Below are 19,601 nucleotides of genomic sequence, written 5' to 3' on the forward strand. Positions count from 1 at the left end.
ATTTCAGACACTTGTGTTAATTGGCTGCAAGTTACTGTAGTACCCACTGCTGGAAGAAGTGGCAGGTGGAAATTCAACCTATTTGACTCTTGGGTTGGAGTCAGCCATAGACTGCTTTTCTTCTTCTCTTCTCCTACTTGTAATGACTTTAGAAAACTGTATGGTTTAATAAGTGAGTAAGGATGAGTGGGCCATTTCCTGACCATTGCAAAGAAGTTAGCTTAGGGAAAGACAAACTGATTTCTAGGAATGCTGTGATATTGAGAAGGTGCAGTGCAGATCTCTTCCATTCCTTTAGAAAACGTCAAGATTATGTTGATCAGGGAAATGGAACTGTAAATTGGTGAAGCTGGGTATGAAGCAGGGGTCAGATTAGACAGCAGGAGCTCAGTGAAGGTCACTGATGACTCTTCAGGTAGTTACACCTCTTTTAGGGAAAGATCCCCATTTACCTAAGCATTGTCCTTATGGCACTGGATCACTGATTTGCTCTTTGTTGGTCTGTGGATTCCAGCCTCTGGCAGATGTGGTGCATCTGTTTTGAAGAACTCACTAAACTGTGGCTTGCAAATCCTGTGCTGCCTGTAGGTCAACAGTGAGTGCTGCTCAGGGTGCTGAGGTACAATGTAAGTCATCAATCATGAGCTGGAATTTAGAGCTGCAACCTAATATGACTTGCTAGTGTCATTGAGAGCTTGAGGATAAGGGCTTGAATTCCTTCTTTTAAAGAAAGAAAAATTCCTTCTTCCTTCACATGTAATGTTTTGCCAGACGTGCCTGTGGCTGTGATAACTGGTGATCCCTCTGGCTAAGGGATGGGAGAGCCACTGAGGGGTCTTGTGCCTTAATAGCTTTTGGGTTTGGCTGGTCTTTAGGCAGGCTCCAGGTGTGCACCATCCAAGGCTGAGAGATTGTGTAAAATGGGATCTCTAGGAAAACTTGGGATGTTGCATTGCTGCCTGTGGACTCACCTGTGGGCTGCTGATACCTTTGGGATGCAAAGGCAATAATAAATTTTTGAGCTGAAGGACAGGTCTGTCTGACTTGCTTTCTAGGTTGCTGCGTTTTACATATGGACCTTCATTTCCTCCATTCAAAATTCCAGATGAAGATGCTGGTCTGATTCCTCTGGAAATGGATAATGAGTGTGTTGCACAAACATGGTTTCGCTTTTTACATATGCTGAGGTATTGTAATTACAGCCATCCATTGTTCCTGTTCTTGCATCAGCTCTAACATTTGCATGACAAATGAAACATTACTCTGGAGATTGCCAAGATTAAGCACATAAATAGAATAAAATGAGAGACTTGTGCCAGTGCCATGCAGTAACTTGGGGCAGGCTGTGAGTGGTGTTCAGCTTTGAATTCTGACTCTTTCAAAATGTAAACTGGTTCAGTTAATTAAAAACTATTTTAGCTATTTGGCATTTTAGGGGATGTGGAAAACAAGAGTTCAATAGAATTTTGTTTCTCTGAGATAACAAACAGGAAAAGCTGAACAATAGATCTGAGAGATGCTTACGACTTCCCTTTATTCTCCAGGGTAAATTTAATTTACAATTTATTTTTAAAACGGGTGTTTATATATTTATTTTTTTGAAGAAATCTATTCACTTAATTTTACCATACATGTTAATCTTTCTTAAAAGCACAGCTGAACCAAATGCTGTGTTTTGTTTTAAAGACTTTTGGACATTACAATAATGTTCTCAATGGCCAGAATATTAAAAAATTCATACAAAATACTATTTAATAGTTAAAACTAGATAAACATTAGGCTGTTTAAAATTTACTTAACTAACTAAAAAGCCCTCTTTCTTCATTTGTAGTACTAATGTCACAAGTACTGTACTCTTCAAATTTGGAGTTTACAAATTTGCTGTTTCAGGATTTGAGTCAGTCAGGAAAAATTGCTCAAACTTCTACAATTTACTCCCCTTCTTGTCACTGTTTGACAGTATTTAATTTGTTGCTTGCCTTTCTAGAATAACAATATAAGCAACTCTTAACTGGGTTCAAAATACCTCATAAGTGACTATTGTTGCTGCAATAATTAGTCTAGCAAGTCTGTGCTGTGGTTTGTTTTATTTTACTATAATTGTTCAGTGTGTTTGGGTAATGTTTGAAATGAAGGCAGCTATATACTGCCAACCCAGGAAGAGAAATTTGCCTTCTTGCAGTGGAAGGCTAGAATGTATTAATATTGGATGCTGGTTTGTGGTGTTATTTGAATGCCTTAAACTATTGCGTCTTCCAAGTGTTTTTAAATTTTAACAGCTGTTCTCAAACAGACTAACATAGATTTTGCTCTTTTTCTGTGCAGTAATCCTGTGGATTTGAGTAACCCAGCCATTATTAGCTCTACCCCCAAATTTCAGGAGCAGTTTCTGAATGTGAGTGGGATGACTCAAGAACTGAATCACTACCCCTGCCTTAAACATCTGCCTCAAATATTCTTTCGAGCCATGCGCGGAATCAGCTGTTTAGTGGATGCATTCCTAGGTAATGCTTTTATCTTGCCCATGGATAGCTAGGATTATTAATTTGTTATTTTGTTCTCTTTAAATCTGTTTTCTCCATAAATACAGCAATAGCAATTAATCTTTTGCAAGTATATTCTGGAATTGATGAGGAGGAGACTTGAGATCACTTCTGAAAATATCTGTATACACAACAGTAACATTTGAATGCATGAAGTTGTAGATGGCCTTAGTTTCAAATGCAAAACAAATAAATCAGAAATATAAAATAAAACCAGGAATCTCTTTCCCAAGCAAGGCTTCTTTTCTCTTTCCATCTAATCACCAATGCAAGTGCTATGCTTTAGCATGTTGTGAGCACTCACTGCCATCTTTGTGGCAACTGCTGTGTGCATGTTTTATAAGGTGTTGAATTTGGACTGTCATCTTCAGATCTATGTGAAGTTCCCCGTAGTTTATGGTTAGTGGATTACTACTACTGCTGAGTAGAAGAATTGTGTTTCTTTGTGTCTGCTGGTAACTGAGTAGCTCTAGCTGGTTAGTTTTAAGTAACAGGATGGAGTACCTGAAATTTAAAGCATTATACTTAGTATGCTTCAGACTTACTGAAAGTTCTTCAGGGAATACATACTACTGTAAACTTGGAAGAGCTGCCTGCTTTTCTGCTTAAATGTGTGCAAACAAATGTCATCTGCCAAAAGTGTGAACTGATGAGAGATTGCAGGAGACTAGAGCAGATATGTAAACATTATTAGAAAAAAACCTGCCAGTGGAATGAGACCATCAGCCTGGAGAAGAGCAGGCTCTAGGGGCACAGAGGGCAGGGTTAGACTGGATATTGGGAAGAAATTCTTCCCTGTGAGGGTTTATGAGGCCCTGGAGGTTGTGCAGAGGAGCTGTGGCTGCCCCTGGATCCCTGGAAGTGTCCAAGGTGAGGTTGGACTGGACTTGGAAGAAAGTGGTCTAGTGGGAGGTGTCCCTGCCTGTGGCTGGGGATAGAATGGAGAGTCCTTAAGGTCCCTTTGAACCCAAACTATTCTGTGGTTTTATGAATCAGGCACTTAAGACTTCTGAAGATCTTGTAGCAAGATAAAGCACCCAGAGTGTTAATAGCCTATCTGGAGTGCAGAGATGGAGACTACAAAGCATTGGGACACAGGAGATTTCTTTGTGAAATTAATTTCAGGCTGTTGGTGTGGTTTGGGAGAGTGTGCTCAGGCAGACTTGAGAGCTGCAGAAAAATCTTCAGTGAAGGCTGATGGGAGAGCTCATTACCTTCTGTCACAAGTGCTAAAACATAGGGTTTTATCTTGCTCTCCCTGGTACCTACACGATGCGTTTGGTGAAGTAGTGCATCCTCTTTTCCAGCCAAATGTACCAAAACAATAGGTTTCATAGTGCATACTCTGTCTGGGCTGTAACACTGATGATTTAGCTAGAGCAAATTGTTCTATAATGTGTTATGAAAAGTGCTTGGGTGATTTTATTAACATGGTCAAAAAAAAAAAAAAATCATCTGTGACATCTGTGTCAAATTCTCAAGCACACTGTGCTTCCCCACTTCATTTTTCAAATGAAGGACTTGGGTATTGGAATTCATTAAAATGGGCAAAAGTGGTGTTTATCACTTCAAGTTTTGCGGACTTTGAGTTCCTTCTGATTCTGATGGGGAAGAGCTCTGTACACCATGAATTTCCCTGAAGCTGGATGAAAACTGGTCTATTGTCCTGCTGCTGCCAGAAAAATTATAGCTTGTTCTGCTTTCTTACTCTGTCTTTTGTGCTGCCTTAGTATTTGACCATTCAGCAGCTGATTCAGGTCAAACTGAGCAGAAAGCTGTGTGGTGGGTGGGTTTCATCTTAATTTAGTGAGCTAAGCTGGCTTTAAGGGCCAGACATCTTAGAGATGTCTCAGAAAAAGGTGTGGGAGTTATGACTAAGAAAGAAAGGCAAAGGTGAGAGGCACTTGAATTTTGGCAGAACGAGCTGTGAAATTGTCTTTGGCAAGTGAACCTTGCTCCTTTCCCTCTGCCTGCTTCTAGACTGGTTCTTCCCATCTGCAATTTCTCACAGCCTTGAGGTGTGGGGTCCTTTGATGTTTTTTAATCAATTGCTTATCTGATGTAATTACTGTTTTAATTTGCTTACGCATTTATTTCTGCTAATAGTAAAATAGGGAGGGGTGGTTTTTGTTGCTACTGCTGTTTTGGGGAATGGGGGGAGCCATGGCTATTCACCAGAGGCTCCTATGCTTATTAATGGCCTGCTCTCTGTGAGCCCATGGAATTATTGCTGAAAGCCTGCTTTATTTCTGGCTTTACAGGCATTTCCCGACCCCGGTCAGACAGCGCACCACCCACGCCAGTGAACAGGCTAAGCATGCCCCAGAGCACTGCTACCAACACCACTCCACCCCACAACCGGAGGCATCGGGCAGTGACTGTAAACAAAGTGACGATGAAAACCAGCACTGTAAGATTTCATACTCTGTGTTTGAGTAGCTGACCCTTTGGATTGTTTCTTCAGTTAGAGGAAGTAATTTTCTTGATGCTAGGAGCTGATTCTGTTCTTCTGTTCAAACAGGTAACTGCTGCACATGCTTCAAAAGTGCAGCACCCACCCTCTTCTACGTCTCCACTCTCTAGCCCAAACCAGACAAGCTCTGAGCCTCGGCCACTTCCAGCTCCTCGCAGGCCAAAGGTTAACAGCATCTTGAACCTCTTTGGATCATGGTTATTTGATGCAGCATTTGTTCACTGTAAACTTCATAATGGAATAAACAGAGACAGCAGCATGACTGGTAAATATTCAAAAAAATATTTGTACACTTTTTTCTTTGTTTTCTTGACATTTCCTACCTGCAAGATTAACATGTGCATAATCCAAAAAAAGTAAAATCTGAAGTGCTCTGTTTTAATTAATCCCTTGAGCTGAGCCAGCATCTGCTATTAGCTGAGCAGCTGTTTGGGGATTTCTAAGTTTAAAAGTCCACTTTTTACTCTATTAACAAGCATGGCACTTCGCATTATGATACTGGGGAAAATGCTATTAAGTAGAGGAAATCATATGGTAGGAGTCCACTTCTTAGTGTGAAATCTGCTTGAGTATCTATGATTAATAGCAACTATTTATATCGACTCTTGAATATTTGAAAAATAGTCCTACATTGCTCCACACAGTGCACAAAGCAGTACTTCTTAGTCATAGAGTGTTATGGAAACAGGAGTCCTTAAAATAGCTAGTGAAGTTGCTACCTATCTGTTATGATTTCTGTGTGTTCCCCTTAATGACTTGATATCTTTGTTGTCTTCAACCCTTAACTGCCAAACTTATTTTGTCTCCTGTGCTTTGCTCAGCTGCAGAGGTGAGATGTTTTGAGATATCATAACAGAATTGGTGCTCTGCTCAGAGAGGCTTTTTAGCTCTCATCTTACTTTCGGTAATAATATTCAGAAAAGAATAATCTTTCTCACTCCTTGCAGTTTTCCTGTTCCTTGTGTATTTTGAATGTCTGCTAACTTTCCTGAGAGATCTATTAATCAATTTGTCAGTAACTCACTGGCCTAAGAAAAATTAAACTGGTGATCTTCCTTGTTTATTGTGTCAAATTCCTGTGTGAAAGCTTAGGATTTGGGATCTTCTAAAGGTGTTTTTAGGTATGTAGCACATCAGTTTTTGAAAGTGTTCTTTGTGGGTGTCTGTGGTAGGAGTTTGGAATCTCTTTGTAAAAGGTCTATGACTCATGAGTAGGGAAACAGCTGAGCTTAGGAGGGAGCAAGGCATCCTTTGAGGGTGTGTTCGGTTGCAGATGCATTTATTGTATCTGCAAGATTGATTAGATAACTTTAATTTTGACATAGCCTGGTTTTTGAGCGATTTTAATGAAATGCTTTAACCTCTAAAGGAAGGATGTCAGCTTAGATGGTGTTTATGCAAAAGTGTCAACGGTAAACAGAGGTGTTGTTATGCTGGCAGAAGTACATCATCTGGAATCCAAAGGCTTAATTTCCTTGAAGGGGTTACAGGGCCTTCTGTTCATATATGCAATGTCTTAAATCACCTAACAGTAATCAGAAAATTGTTGTGTTACTAGTCTTACAGGGATATTTGCCGGCTTTCTGAAGACCAAAGACAACTGTTTGGAATTGAGTTAATTCTGTTTCGCCTCTGTGCTCTTCCAGGCTATCTATAGTGAGACCAGTCTTCGCACATTGCATGATCTGCTGTGTATTAGCAGCAGTGGTTCTGACACAATGATGTTGGTGGACTTCCAGGAACCTGTCTGTATCATGTCCTGCTTTTTTAGCAATTTTGAAGACAGAATTAACTTATGGGAATTTAGTCAAGTGTCTGCTGCCCTTGCAGGGTATTGTTACTGCTGTGTAAGGTCACTGGTCATGGTAGTGCCAAGGTGGGCTGGCTGAAGGAGAGTGTGGACTTCTGAAACGCTGTAGAGAGGCCCCAAACTCTGATTGCCTGATTTATTATTTTGCTCAGCCTCTGCTTAAGGTGGGAAAATTAGCAAGACGTGTAAAGGGCCAGGCCCCTGGAGTTTCTGCAGACTTGAAGCATCAGGGTCTTTTGAATGAGGTTTAAATCCACATAATAAAGTTTTTATTCCCGGAATCTGACCTGTGATGCCTGATGCCTCCAAGTGAAATCTTCTTCCTTGAAGAGCATAAGGCAGGAGGTGCTATGCTGGCTGATGAGGTGGGTCAGGAGGGGTCTGTGTTAGGCCCCATCCCCGCCCCCCTCCCCGCCCCTCCATCACAGAAGTGGGCCCATGAGTAACAATCACATCTGCACATTGTGCCCATCCACCTGCTCCTGCTGCCCAGTGTAGATGTAGCTTGGAGGAGGAGGGCCAGTAGAGAAGGAACAGTTAGCTGCCATAGTCCCTACCCTTAGGAAAGATGTCCAAAATAAATCTGATGCTTTACAGCTGCAATTTGGCTATTCCTGTATGTCTTGGTCCATCTGCTATCCTTTGTAGCCATGACACTTCAACTTCTAGCTGGAATATTCTTACTATGTCTGACACTGCTGTTGATAATCTTAGCATTAGCTTCAGGAAGCACTATTATTTTTATGGGTGCTTTAAATGTTTTGTTTGGGAATTTTCTGCACTTAAAATCAGCTTTGCCATGTAGTATTGCCTTCCACTAATTGTGGCCCTAACACACAATTTTTCTTTAGGTCTGGAACTGGAGCTGTGTAAGAACTCAACAGCTTTAAACCCTTCTAATATTTGATTTGTTTCAATGCCATGCAGTTAAGAATTCCTTCTCTTTTGGCTGTCTCATATATCTTCTTTGTTTCGTTACTGGCTGGAGGACTGAGAACCATTTTGCAAAAGTATTACAACTTGCTCCTTGGTTCTATAGAGACCTCTGTGCCTGGGACATTTCTGGAACGCTGCATTTTTGAATGTGTGCTTGTCACTCCTCTTCTGTTGCATGGCACAGTCTCGGTGAGAATCCCTATGATGTGATTACCAGAGAGAGATTAATGAGCTCAGTGCAGTGCCTTTCAGGGATCCTGTGGATGAGCTGTGGTCTCAAGCTGAAGTTAAGAATTTAGTTTGGTTCTTTTAAACAAATCTTGCTGACACACAGGGCCAAACACATTGTTCTTGTCCCATCTTACAGCATATCTTTTTGATGAGCTCTGGGAAATAAAGCGCACTTGATCAAGCTGATGTGAATGAGTACCCCTCTTCCCTCCCTTTTTACCTTGTTCCAGGATCTCACCTTTTACCACTAGAACTTTAACCTCCAGAAAGGAGATTACAAAAAATGATGGGTGGAAAAAATGTCAAGCTTTTTGTAAGTCTTGAGATGAAAAACTGTCTAAATGTATAGAAGGGTAACTGAACTTGCTCTACTTGACCCTGCGTTGCAGGGGAGGGCTGACTATCTCCAGAGGCCCCTTCATCCTCAACTCTCCTGATTCTGTCAGGTTAACTGCTGCTTCACAGATTTTCAGTTTTCTGTCATCTCATGGGTGAACTTATTGTACCAGCTCTTGACTGGATAACTGTAGGTATTCCACATTTGTGGTTGTTCTGGTTTTGTCTTTGGAATGAGAAAATTGTTCTCTCTCAAGAGAAGCTGGAAGTCATCTGTATACAGTTGGCTGCTGCTGGAGGTTATCACCTGGAAAGCAATTGTCCTCTTTGCTCTTTGAGCCCTGTCCTTCAAGGTAGGCCTGTGTCATTGTTTGGATTCTGAAGCAGAGCAATGATCTTGACATCATTGAGATTATGCTTTTGGGTCTTGAATGTCCTTATCAGGTTTTAGTTTCTGCACATAGACTTTAATGGTGAAGCTTTATGGTGGGCAGCTGATAGACATCACTCTGTTGTGGTGAGAGAGTAAAAATGGCTGGTTGGAAGATGCATAGGTGGTTTGAAAGCAGCTAGGTCCTGATGGTGTAGTTGTTAGAATTAGATGGGTGTGTGGCATTTATGTAGTTGATAATGTGGGATAAATAGATCCCTATGATAGATAACACCTTCATAAGAAATTGGCTACAAGCCTCTATGAGGTTAACCCAAGAATGACAGTTTGGGGTGTATCTATCTGTGCCAGGGCAGGTTCAGTGGCAGGATGTGTTTCAGATAAGCTTGGCTGTACATTGCATGATACTGCTACCTACTGTCCTCAGCTTCTGAGAGTGGGGAGAGGCTCACCAGCACCTTGTGCCAGCATTTCAGCAACTGAATCTTCCAATCTGATCGGCTCATTCTCAATCCTTGTACCTAAATGATGCATGCTCTGCAGTTTATAGCAGCTGAAGGACGCACTTCAGGGCTTGCTGGTATTGCCTTGGGGCTGTTTGCAGTTGTAGAGCCTTGGGGTATATCATTACCCTTACCTCTTCTGGCCCTACTGTCATTAATGTCCCACAGAATGGGGCTCTAGAAGAAAATTCTAAGCAGCCCTGCCTGGGGTCATAGTGAGTGCTGCTGAGGGGCTTGGTTACAGGTCTGATTCTGCCTGTTCGAAAAAGTAGCTTTCCCCAGATGGTGGGTAGTACCTGGCTGCTGGAGTTCTTACTCTCTTCTTTCTCTGGGTGTTGTTTGAGATGTTAATGTTTCTGGGAGTGTTCTGCCTTTTGTTTCTGCTTTGGAAGATTGTTAATGAAGCTAGTGGTCAGGGGAGACATGCTTAGGTATTCTGGTTATTAGCAACTTGGCTTAGGAAAATAGGAGCTGTACTACTGTTGAGAGCTCCTGGTTTGGAAGGAGGAGTGCTGTTGTGAGGAGACTGCAGGTAAGTAATTTTCCCTCTGCAAGACATACCCCATTTCAGAGGAGCCTTAGGATAGCCTGGTGTATGCTCCATGTGCACTGCAACATGGGGGACAGGTCTGTGAGCTGAGAAGGGTTAATACCTTCTGTTAAAGAACTGGTGTATGTTGATATGAACAGCTCTAAATTTTAGTCATATTTTGTAACTTTTTGTTCATTGTTTTGCATGGTACTTTCAAAACCATAATTTTGGACCTGTATACCAATTTCCTATGTGTTTAACAAGCTTGCTGTATCATAAAGCTTTTAATCTATTCTTTAGAAAGCTAAAAGCTTCTTAACTTATATTACAATTTCACCATCTAAAAAGTATTTTATAACTACTGCTGTCCTTTGATTTGTTTCCATTTTATTTCTATTATCTTGCAGCATCTTTTATCCAAATTCTTCTTTCTTATAAATCTTGTAAGTAGGAACCAGTAGCTTTTCCTTAATTGCTGTCATGCTTTTCTTTCTCCATAATCCCATATTTTATTTGTAAATTCATTCTCATTGTCTCTTGTAGCTTTTGCACTTTTACTTGAAAAAGACAAGTAATTTTTTTGTGTGTGTTTTTGAATGGGGAGGATTGTTGGCAAAAGCAAATTAATCTGCCTGAATCAGACCCATCTTTTCTGTACTTTAGTCTGTGATCATGTCATGAATTTCAGGACTTTGCACTAACCATATTTTTTTTACTTAAAGCTTATTTTACAGACTTAGTGTTTGATTTGTATGCATTGTGCATGTAGTGTTTTTTTCCAACTACAGTATATTGCTGGATAGCTTATTTAGGACAAAAAATGGCTCATGGGAAGATACATAAAGATTTGTACTTATTTTCTACTTAACATCAATGAAAAATTATGAGGTAAACGTAGGTTAAATGATAAATTTGAGAACAAAAAATTAGGAGTAGGCACTTGTCATTAAGACATTTCCTTTAAAACAGAAGGAAAAAAGCACCCTATCTGTAAATTATCAGGTATTCCAACTGCTAAAGTGTTAACATGCCTTTGTTTGCAAGGCTGACTGTGAACCTGCTGTTCCCCAGTGTCCCAGAGCTGAGACAGGAGAAGTGTGGGAACCCAGGGCAAGGGGAATATTCCCCTGTCCTGGATTCCCACAGAGAAGTTCTCTTTTGCTGGTAGAAACACATAGGTGTAATTATGTCAGGAGTACACATTGTCTGCTGTTTGCTTTTGTAGTTTATGAAAGTTTTGGAAATCCGTCTAGTCTTAGCTAAAAACAAGAACACACTCTTTAAGATGTTAGTAATCCTAGAGCAAAGCTGTCCAAGGAAGAGGAAAAAAAAAACAACACATTGAGTGCAGTATATATTTTGTTTTGGTAGCTGTCCTGGAAGAAAGGATGCAGCCAACAGAACAAGTGGTCTTGTATCCACACAATGCTGATGTGTGAAAGGGAGACCAGAAATCTATCCAGAAAGACATGGATTGGAGTGGTGTGAACTGGCAGAACTGGCCTGCAGGGAGGGAGCACAGAGCTGGGCAGAACCAGGTTAGGACCCCCTGAGAGGGTCGCAGAGCTTCATGTAGGATAGCGGGCAGGAGATGGCCAGCCCATGATAGCTGCTGTCTGGAGGCTCTCTTATTTGTTTGGCAGTTTTAATGATCATGTGAGGAGAGGGACCAAATTAGGAGAATGGGATTCCACAACCTTCTCTTTGTCATATGGGGCATTAAAAGTTTTTTTGGTTGGTTTTGGTTGGGTTTTTTTTTTTGTTGTTGTTGTTTTTTGGGTTTTTTTGGGTTTTTGTTTTTTTTTTTGTAAGTATGTTAGTGCAACAAAACTGGATGAAAGCCACTTGGTATTTTGGTATTCAGGGCAGCATGAGATGAGTAGGCCAGCTGGAAGCGAAGCACTTCCTTGAAGGTCAATAGTAATGGCACCATCAAAAACTTCTTTGAGGGAGCAAGGGAAGGTGGCATTTCATTTTTGTGGGCCCAGAAAGGCAGATCCTTGCCCTTTGAGAGAGGGTAGGAAGGTAGTATTGCATATAAGCGCTCTCTTCCCAGCAAAAAGCTGGGACAATCTCTAGGATATGAAGGTCATTTGTTGTCATACTTATGAAGTAAACAAGTTAGGTACACCCACAAATACTTCCTAAACAGAGGCACTGGCTCAAATATAGTGAACTAATAGCTTCATGTTAACTACTAAATTGGACTTGATCTTTGTGTCCAGGATCCCATGAGCCTATTCTGTACGTTATCATGCACAGTGAAACGCTGTTTTTTCTCTTCCCAGCTATAGCAACGCAGGCTAGTGTGGAATTCCGCCGGAAAGGATCCCAAATGTCCACAGACACTATGGCTTCCAACCCCATGTTTGATGCAAGTGAATTCCCAGACAACTATGAAGCAGGAAGGGCAGAGGCATGCGGGACACTGTGTAGGATATTTTGTAGCAAGAAGACTGGGGAGGAAATATTGCCAGCTTACCTATCCCGGTACTGACCTCTCTTCCAGTTGCTTTATTGGTGTAACTTTATGATGCTGACTAATTCCCAGTGAATAGCATTCACTTGCTGTCTGAACCCTGTGTTGCCAGTTTAAAAACACCTAGCTGACCTTCGGAGGCTGGAGGTGGGTTTCCTGGCTAAGCCCACCACTGTTTTCCTCTCACATTTTCATGATGCTGCTTTCCACTGGGTTTTCTTCAAGTTTCAGTTGAAGGAGAGTGCCTTAAAGTGCCTCAAGCTGGAAGGAACATTTTCTTTGGCACTTTCTTGCCTCCTGTATTTTTATTTTTGTTGAGTTTGTCACTGAATATTGTTCAGATTGAAAAAATTAGTGTGCAGGCATAAGACTTCGTACACTTTATTAGATAATAAAGATTCTTGTGTTGTCAAATACCACATCACTGTTTTTTTATAAATATCACATCATTTGGTTTTTTGTAGTTACTTTTTTTTCACCCTCTGAGTATTGAAATGAAGTAATACCCCATTATTTGAAACAGCTGTGTTTGGACTACCTCTGAGAAGATGAAGCAGTATTGCCTGTCATAGTATATACCTTTTTCACAAATTTTTGTTATATAAAAGAGCAAATGCTAGAGGCAGAGAATCAGTTTTAAATCATGATTCTCTCAAACTGTTAGAGTACATTTGTTCCAGATGGCATTAAAACTTCCCAGAAGACTGAACAATTTTATTTCTTGGATGTTGTAGTATTTTTTTGTATAGATGGTTCATATTTCTCATGGTCAGTCAGTGGGATTCCTCTGTGTCTGCAAGACTTTTGAAACAATTAAAAGGGCATACATGTTCTCTTGGCTAGTCAGTAGGATTCCTCTGTGTCTGCAAGACCTTTGAAACTATTAAGAGGGCATACATGTTCTCTGACAAGAATCTGCAAAAGAAGCTAACTGCTCTAGGATGATGGGTAGCTGGGTTTCTGCCCTTGCTTTTTCATTTGAAGTGGTTATGATGGTTAAGATCAGTCTCGTTTTCCAAATTGCTGATCAGTGTGTTTTGTCCTGACATCCTGTCCATTGTTCTGTCCATTGCCTCCCTCAAGATTTCACTGTATTTTTCTCATACTGGGGAGTTAAAATCAAGGTCTTGCTCCCACCCTTACATGGGGAGTAGTGGAGAGCAGGTGAGCCACTGTTAATAACCAGCTGGTTGTGCTTACTCAGGTCCCAGTCTGGGTGTTACAACAAGTCAAAGATTTCAGTAAAACTGTGCTGCAATGGCTTTCCGTATGAAATACCTGTCATTTGTGAGGGTTTATTAAGCTGGTCAGGTGTGTTTGCTTAAGTAATGTAGGGGAAGATTTATATCAATGTTTCCTAGCTCTGTTTTTGAAACTTACTCTGTTTTATATAGAGAAGATGAAATAGTGGCTGCAGAATCATGTGGGATTCTGATGATTTTATGTGCAAATAATTAAATCTTATCTTTCTTTGTCAGATTTTACATGCTTTTAATCCAGGGTTTGCAGATAGCAGATTTCGTTTGCCACCCAGTTCTTGCCAGTGTTATTCTAAACTCCCCTCCTCTGTTCTGCTGTGACCTGAAAGGCATCGATGTTGTGGTTCCCTACTTCATTTCGGCTCTGGAGACTATTCTACCTGACAGGTAAATTGCCATTTCCATATAGATATTATCAGAGATGTTGAGAGGTATGCTCTTTTGTCATTCTTGCGTAATTTCTCCAAAGGAATTCTGCAATGTGGGGATCTTAAGTGTGTGTGTATTCGATGGTGATAATAGCAACACTGTGTAAGCTCAAATTTTCAGTTTTATTTAATGCAGTTTCCTTTAAAGCAATAATAGTGCTTATTTTAAGTGAAATATATGAGTTGTTAGCTGCATATTGATGCACAGCAGTGCCTTTAAGAATAGGAAAATATATTGAAATATGTCAAAAATATATTGAAAACCTATTGATTTTAAAGTAGACTTTCACAAGATACTCACTAGTGACTGTTGTTACAGTGTATTCAATAAAGTAATCTTATGTATCATTAAATGGAAAAGTTAATAATTTAGACTGATGAAATTGGATTAGGTTCTTCTTGGAGCTTTATAGATTTCTGAATGTTTTGCAAAGTTAGGCACTTTAAAGTAGTCTCTGCATACTTTCTTCAATGTATGTGTTATCTTGGTACCATGTTTCATTTTGATGTTAGGCATTTAGACAAAAAGCATTATTTATCTCCTGGGCTTAAGTCCGAGCCGCTGCTTCTTTTGGCTAGGGCTTAAAAAGAAACAGCTACACTGCATGCTTCAAATTACTTAAGACTATTTGGTGGGTGTATATTTGATATTAACTTAGTTGCGTTCGGCTCCAGATTCTTGTGAAAAGTTGATTAACTGTCTGATGCTTTGATTTGCAGAGAACTCTCAAAGTTTAAAATCTATGTAAACCCCACAGAGCTAAGAAGAGCTTCCATTAACATCTTGCTATCTCTGTTGCCTCTCCCTCATCATTTTGGAACAATAAAGTCTGAGGTAGTCATTTATCACTATGTTTTGTGTTCCATATTTCTTTCCCTGGGAGTGGGATTAGGAAGGGTTGTATTGGGTGTTTTCTTTAGTACTGGAACTCAGTGAACGTGAAACAGTAAGACTGTATCATAAGGTGTCAGTAGCAATGTGTGCTGTGAACGTTGGATTTTGAAACCCTGCTGACATGATCTTTCATTGATACTGAAATAAGTGTATTTTTTCTTCAGGTTGTCCTGGAAGGGAAATTCAGCAATGATGAAAGCTCAGCATATGATAAACCAGTAACATTCCTGTCCTTGAAGCTGAGACTTGTAAATATCCTTATAGGAGCTTTGCAAACGGAAACTGATCCCAACAACACTCAAATGATACTAGGTTATTTCAGCTTTTTAATTTATTAACTGTATTATAGAAATGTCTGTCTTAATCTGTTCTGGGATAATATGAGTTATTAGTGATGCGTTACTTTGCAAGAAGACGGTTTAAATTCCTAGCAGATTGTCATATGTGTAATCTCCCTCATACTATGAAAACATCTTAAAAAGCCTCACATATTTGTTAATCTCTCTCTTTTTATGTGGAGTAGTACTTGAAAAATAGAAGCAAAAGTTAAGCACATTCTAGCACCGAAAGTCAGTCATAACTGGAAATGGAAGCAGATAAAATGTCATAATTTTAGGAAGGATTCCTGACTGATGGATTTCAGAGGTAAAGTCTTAGGGTTTGGCATGGTTAAGCCCGAGAAACAAATTGGCATACTGGTGTCTGGTCGTCCAGATTGGCACAATACAGATGACATTTTTTTAGATGTGTGTAAATCCTCAGACAAAATCCAAAAGTTTTGGAATAGCGTGTGGAGCTTCACTATGCAGTTTGGCAATCTGTTCTTCAGGGTAGTCAGTGGATTAACATTATGCTGAATACACAGAAAGGAAGCAGATCATGAAAACTTGAATAGTGCATAATCTGTCAAGTTAAATATGTTTTCAGATAAGTACAAATGTACATGCCTGTTATTCTTACTTGTCCCCCCTTTCTTCTTCTTTTTTTAGAAGTGCTTTTTTCAACGTGATGTTGTTCTTGCCTTTACCACTTTCCTTTTGTCTGTTTAAAAAAGCAACAATCTTGTGGTGTGAGAGGGTTGTCTGCCTTGTTCTGGGAGGCAGATAGTTTACCTGCTTAACAGGGGAGGGCAAGAAAATGATGCATAGTTAAAGGAAGGGAAACAAATCCAAGTCTGCAAAGACTTTTGGAAGGTTATTTTGCAATAGTTTAAGCAGTTTCTTTTCTCTCAGAAGTCTAGAGGAGAATAGTTTGAAAGAATAATTTGTACCCAGTGCTGATGAAGGGTTGAGAATATCTGTGGTTCCCAAGTGAGACCCTCAGAGCATTGGTGCACCTGAGGTTGTCCCACTTCCAGTACTATATCTGACGCCTCAGGGTGATGCTTTGTTAAATCCCACCCCCTCCACACTAACCAGCAGCCAGCTGGTTAGCTGCTCTACCTTGAATGGCTTTTCTACTGGGAATTATTATTCCCATGATATCACTGCCAGTTCACCTGCCCTGTGTTCCTCCTCTTAAGCTCCTATTTCCATATGTGAAGTTATTTCCTGCTGGGTTTGGCTGGAGGGGATTCATGAATCTCCAGTTTAGCTGGAAATTCTCACATGTGCCACCAGCTTCTCAAAAAAAGCAGGGTTTGTTTCCTTCTGCCAATAAATATTTGGCAGCAGGTTGTAGATTTCATAGAATCACAGAGGGGTTTGGGTTGGAAAAAAACCTTAAAGCTCATGTCATTCTGCCCTTTTATTCCACCGTGCATTCCACCCCCATTCCCTGGGTAGGGACACCTTCCACTAGACCAGATTGCTCCAAGCCCTGTCCAGCCTGGCCTTGGACCATTCCAGGGATAGGGCCCCACAGTTTCTCTGGGCAGCCTGTGTCAGGGCCTTCCCACCCTCACAAGGAAGAATTTCTTACGACCATCCCACCTCACCTTGTCTTCTCTCTGTGTGAAAACATTCCCCCTTGTCCTGTAATTTCCCTTCACAGAGTAAGTTGTGTTTTTATATATTTTCATTGATGGATGAGACAGGGGAAGGAGGCAGAAAATTTAAACTGAAGCCACCACATGTGCCAGTGTCAGCCAGTTTCAGGTCCATGTCCTTATTGCTTCCCTCATCATCTGGGGGTGATGCTGCCAAGCAGATAACCTGAGTTTTTAAGTGATCACAGTCTGATGTGAGACAAGGAACGCCTCCAGCCCTTCTGTGAAGCCAAAATCCTTCCAAACTGAGGAATTTGACAGACCTATCACAGAACAGTTGGGGCTGGAGGAGAGATCTGGATATCAGTCAGTCTAACTCCCTGCCAAGGTAGAGTCAGCAGGAGCAGGTGACACAAGAACCTGTCCAGGTGGGTTTTGAATGTCCTCAGAGAGGGAGACTCCATGACATCCCTGGGCAGCCTGTTCTTGTGCTTTGCCACTCTCCACAGAAGGATGATTTTTCTCATGTTGAGGTAGAACTTACTCTTTGTCCTGTTGCTGGGTACCACTAAATAGAGTCTGGCACCATCCTCTGGACACCCACCTTGAGATATTGATATGTAGTGATGAGGTTCCATCTCAATCTTTTTTAGATTCTGTTCAAAGCATTTTTAACACAGCTGGAAGCACTCTCTGTCTCAACTTTCATCTGCTTCAAATGGCTAAACTCAAAGCAAGTCCTGTGTTTTAATAAGAGATTTTATAAAACAGGACTGGAAACCTCTACGTTAGGCCTTCTGTGCTGCCTGGTAACTTTTAGTAGTGAATTCTTCTGTAGTCCATAGTTACCTTCTTCTATCTGATTCTGCAGGTGCAATGTTAAATATTGTTCAGGATTCAGCACTGCTAGAAGCCATTGGCTGTCAGATGGAAACAGTGAGTATTTTTTTGTGAAGTTACTTTAGAAATAATGCATTCCTCACTTTACCTGCGAATGGGGCTCAGGTAGCATCTTGAAGTTTGGTCGTTCGTATCTGAGAGCATGGGGAACTCGGAAATCTTCTCATCTCTCTAAACTGCCTTTTCACTTTGCAGAATGGTGGTGAAAACAATCTCTTCAAAAGCCACAGTCGCACGAACAGTGGCATTAGCACTGCAAGCGGTGGCAGCACAGAGCCCACGACACCTGACAGTGAGCGGCCAGCACAGGCCCTCCTGAGGGATTATGGTAAGGCTAGCTCTTTGGAAAACTCTGTCACGGTATGCCAGGTTGATGTTTTCTGGGTTTTTCTGTTTTGCTTCTGGCTAAAGGATTAATGTGCCCAGGTGTTTGAAGCCAGGGGGATAGCCCAGCTGTGTGCTGCAAGTCTGCATTCACATGTGCATAGTGGTTGTCTTAACCCTACTAAAGGACTCTAAATATTTTCAAAATCTGAATGTAAAAGCTTATGAAAAAGGTGTTTGCAAACTTTAACTTACATTTTCAAGACACTTAGTTTCTGTCAACAAGAATGGGATATATGTACACCAACTATAAATTAACTCTTCATTAGTTTCGATAGCATTCCAAATGCTCACTTGACCTCTGCAGCACCTTTTCTTAAACTACATTTAAAGAACATTTCAGACACTCTGGCTTTTATAGAGCAAGTAAGCAGAAGGCTTGTGAGATGTCATACGCTGTAACAATAGAATTTATTTTAATTTAATTTTAATTTATTAATTAACTTCAGTTTGCTATGTTTTGTACTGTCCATTTTTGACTCTCTGTAGTAAAATCCATGTTCTAAACCTGTGTGTGATAAGCTGGCCGTCAAGATCCTACAATTTCATTTGCTCCTTTTGTTGGCCAATTAAATGTGGGAACAAATCACCTTTATTGTATTGTAGCCTAGACTGACAATTCTATCATCACCAACCAGAAATGTTTGGTGGTGTTTTTTTTATCTAATTTTATAAACAGCCAGAAGAGGGAGATTATCAGGAAAGGTTTCAGTATATTCTAGGGATTAATATAAACATGTTGGTGCTTTCACTTTTCCCAAGGATTTGCTTGTTTGAAATTACCGAAGTGCTAGTTTTCTGCACACCATTTGAATTGCGTGTTTAATTTATGTGGGTTTTTATTGACAAGTGCTTGTAAAAATACTAATTTGTAAGATTTTAGAAGATCTTCTAAATATTTGAATTACAGTCTTCATGCCATGACATACCTTGAAATATATTTTTATAGTGTATTCATGTTATTGGATTTTTAAAATTTACTGTGCACAGAAGGCAAGATTGTAATGAGCTTATGAAAAGAATTGGTGTTTCTACTGGATGTTTCAAACTAGAGAAAATTGAAAACATGATGTTCTATTGTTACTCTTTAGCCATAGTAGACTCTTGAATCTGCTCCTAGTGTGACATTAGACATAGTTCTTGAGTGTTAAATAAGGTAATTTATATTTTGGGAAGGATATGCCTTATCTGTCATAGTCTCATGTCTCTTTATAACTAGTCATTGAGCAGTTTTTTATTTCTGACATTAATTTGCATACTTAAATTTTAACAAATATGGATAATATTTATGTTTTGTAGTATTTTGAAGTGAGAATAACTGATACTTAAAACATTTTCTATTTTTAATTTTCAGTTAAAGGTTGAAGGAAACCGAAGGTTAAAAATAATTGTTTCTCTAGCACTTATTCTTTCATTATCTGTGTCTATTGAACTAGTGCAGCTTTTGATAAACATTAGGTGTGGAAAGAATGGTTAACTTCTGACACAGATACGTGAAATTACTTGTTCTCCTTAGTTCCTCAGTACAAATACTAATGTTTAATATACATTACCAAAACATGTATTTTCCAGAG

General features: G+C 40.1%; 1 protein-coding gene across 9 annotated transcripts in view; it reads left to right on the top strand.

Annotated features, from left to right (window-relative positions):
- RALGAPB (Ral GTPase activating protein non-catalytic subunit beta) overlaps positions 1-19,601 on the top strand; it is a 62,379-nt gene that overhangs the window by 15,027 nt on the left and 27,751 nt on the right. For 6 of the 9 annotated variants that reach the window (XM_030288936.4, XM_030288935.4, XM_030288939.4 and 3 more), the window contains 11 exons: positions 1,056-1,187; positions 2,326-2,504; positions 4,805-4,953; positions 5,065-5,281; positions 10,163-10,198; positions 12,044-12,245; positions 13,713-13,880; positions 14,642-14,756; positions 14,981-15,128; positions 17,615-17,679; positions 17,839-17,971. In XM_030288936.4, coding sequence (XP_030144796.2) covers positions 1,056-1,187; positions 2,326-2,504; positions 4,805-4,953; positions 5,065-5,281; positions 10,163-10,198; positions 12,044-12,245; positions 13,713-13,880; positions 14,642-14,756; positions 14,981-15,128; positions 17,615-17,679; positions 17,839-17,971 — 1,544 coding nt within the window. The remainder of the gene's footprint in view (positions 1-1,055; positions 1,188-2,325; positions 2,505-4,804; positions 4,954-5,064; positions 5,282-10,162; positions 10,199-12,043; positions 12,246-13,712; positions 13,881-14,641; positions 14,757-14,980; positions 15,129-17,614; positions 17,680-17,838; positions 17,972-19,601) is intronic. The other 3 variants (XM_030288937.4, XM_030288940.4, XM_030288938.4) reach the window with 1 other exon arrangement.

This window comes from Taeniopygia guttata, chromosome 20 (assembly GCF_048771995.1).
Source record: "Taeniopygia guttata chromosome 20, bTaeGut7.mat, whole genome shotgun sequence".
Lineage (NCBI taxonomy): Eukaryota > Metazoa > Chordata > Aves > Passeriformes > Estrildidae > Taeniopygia > Taeniopygia guttata.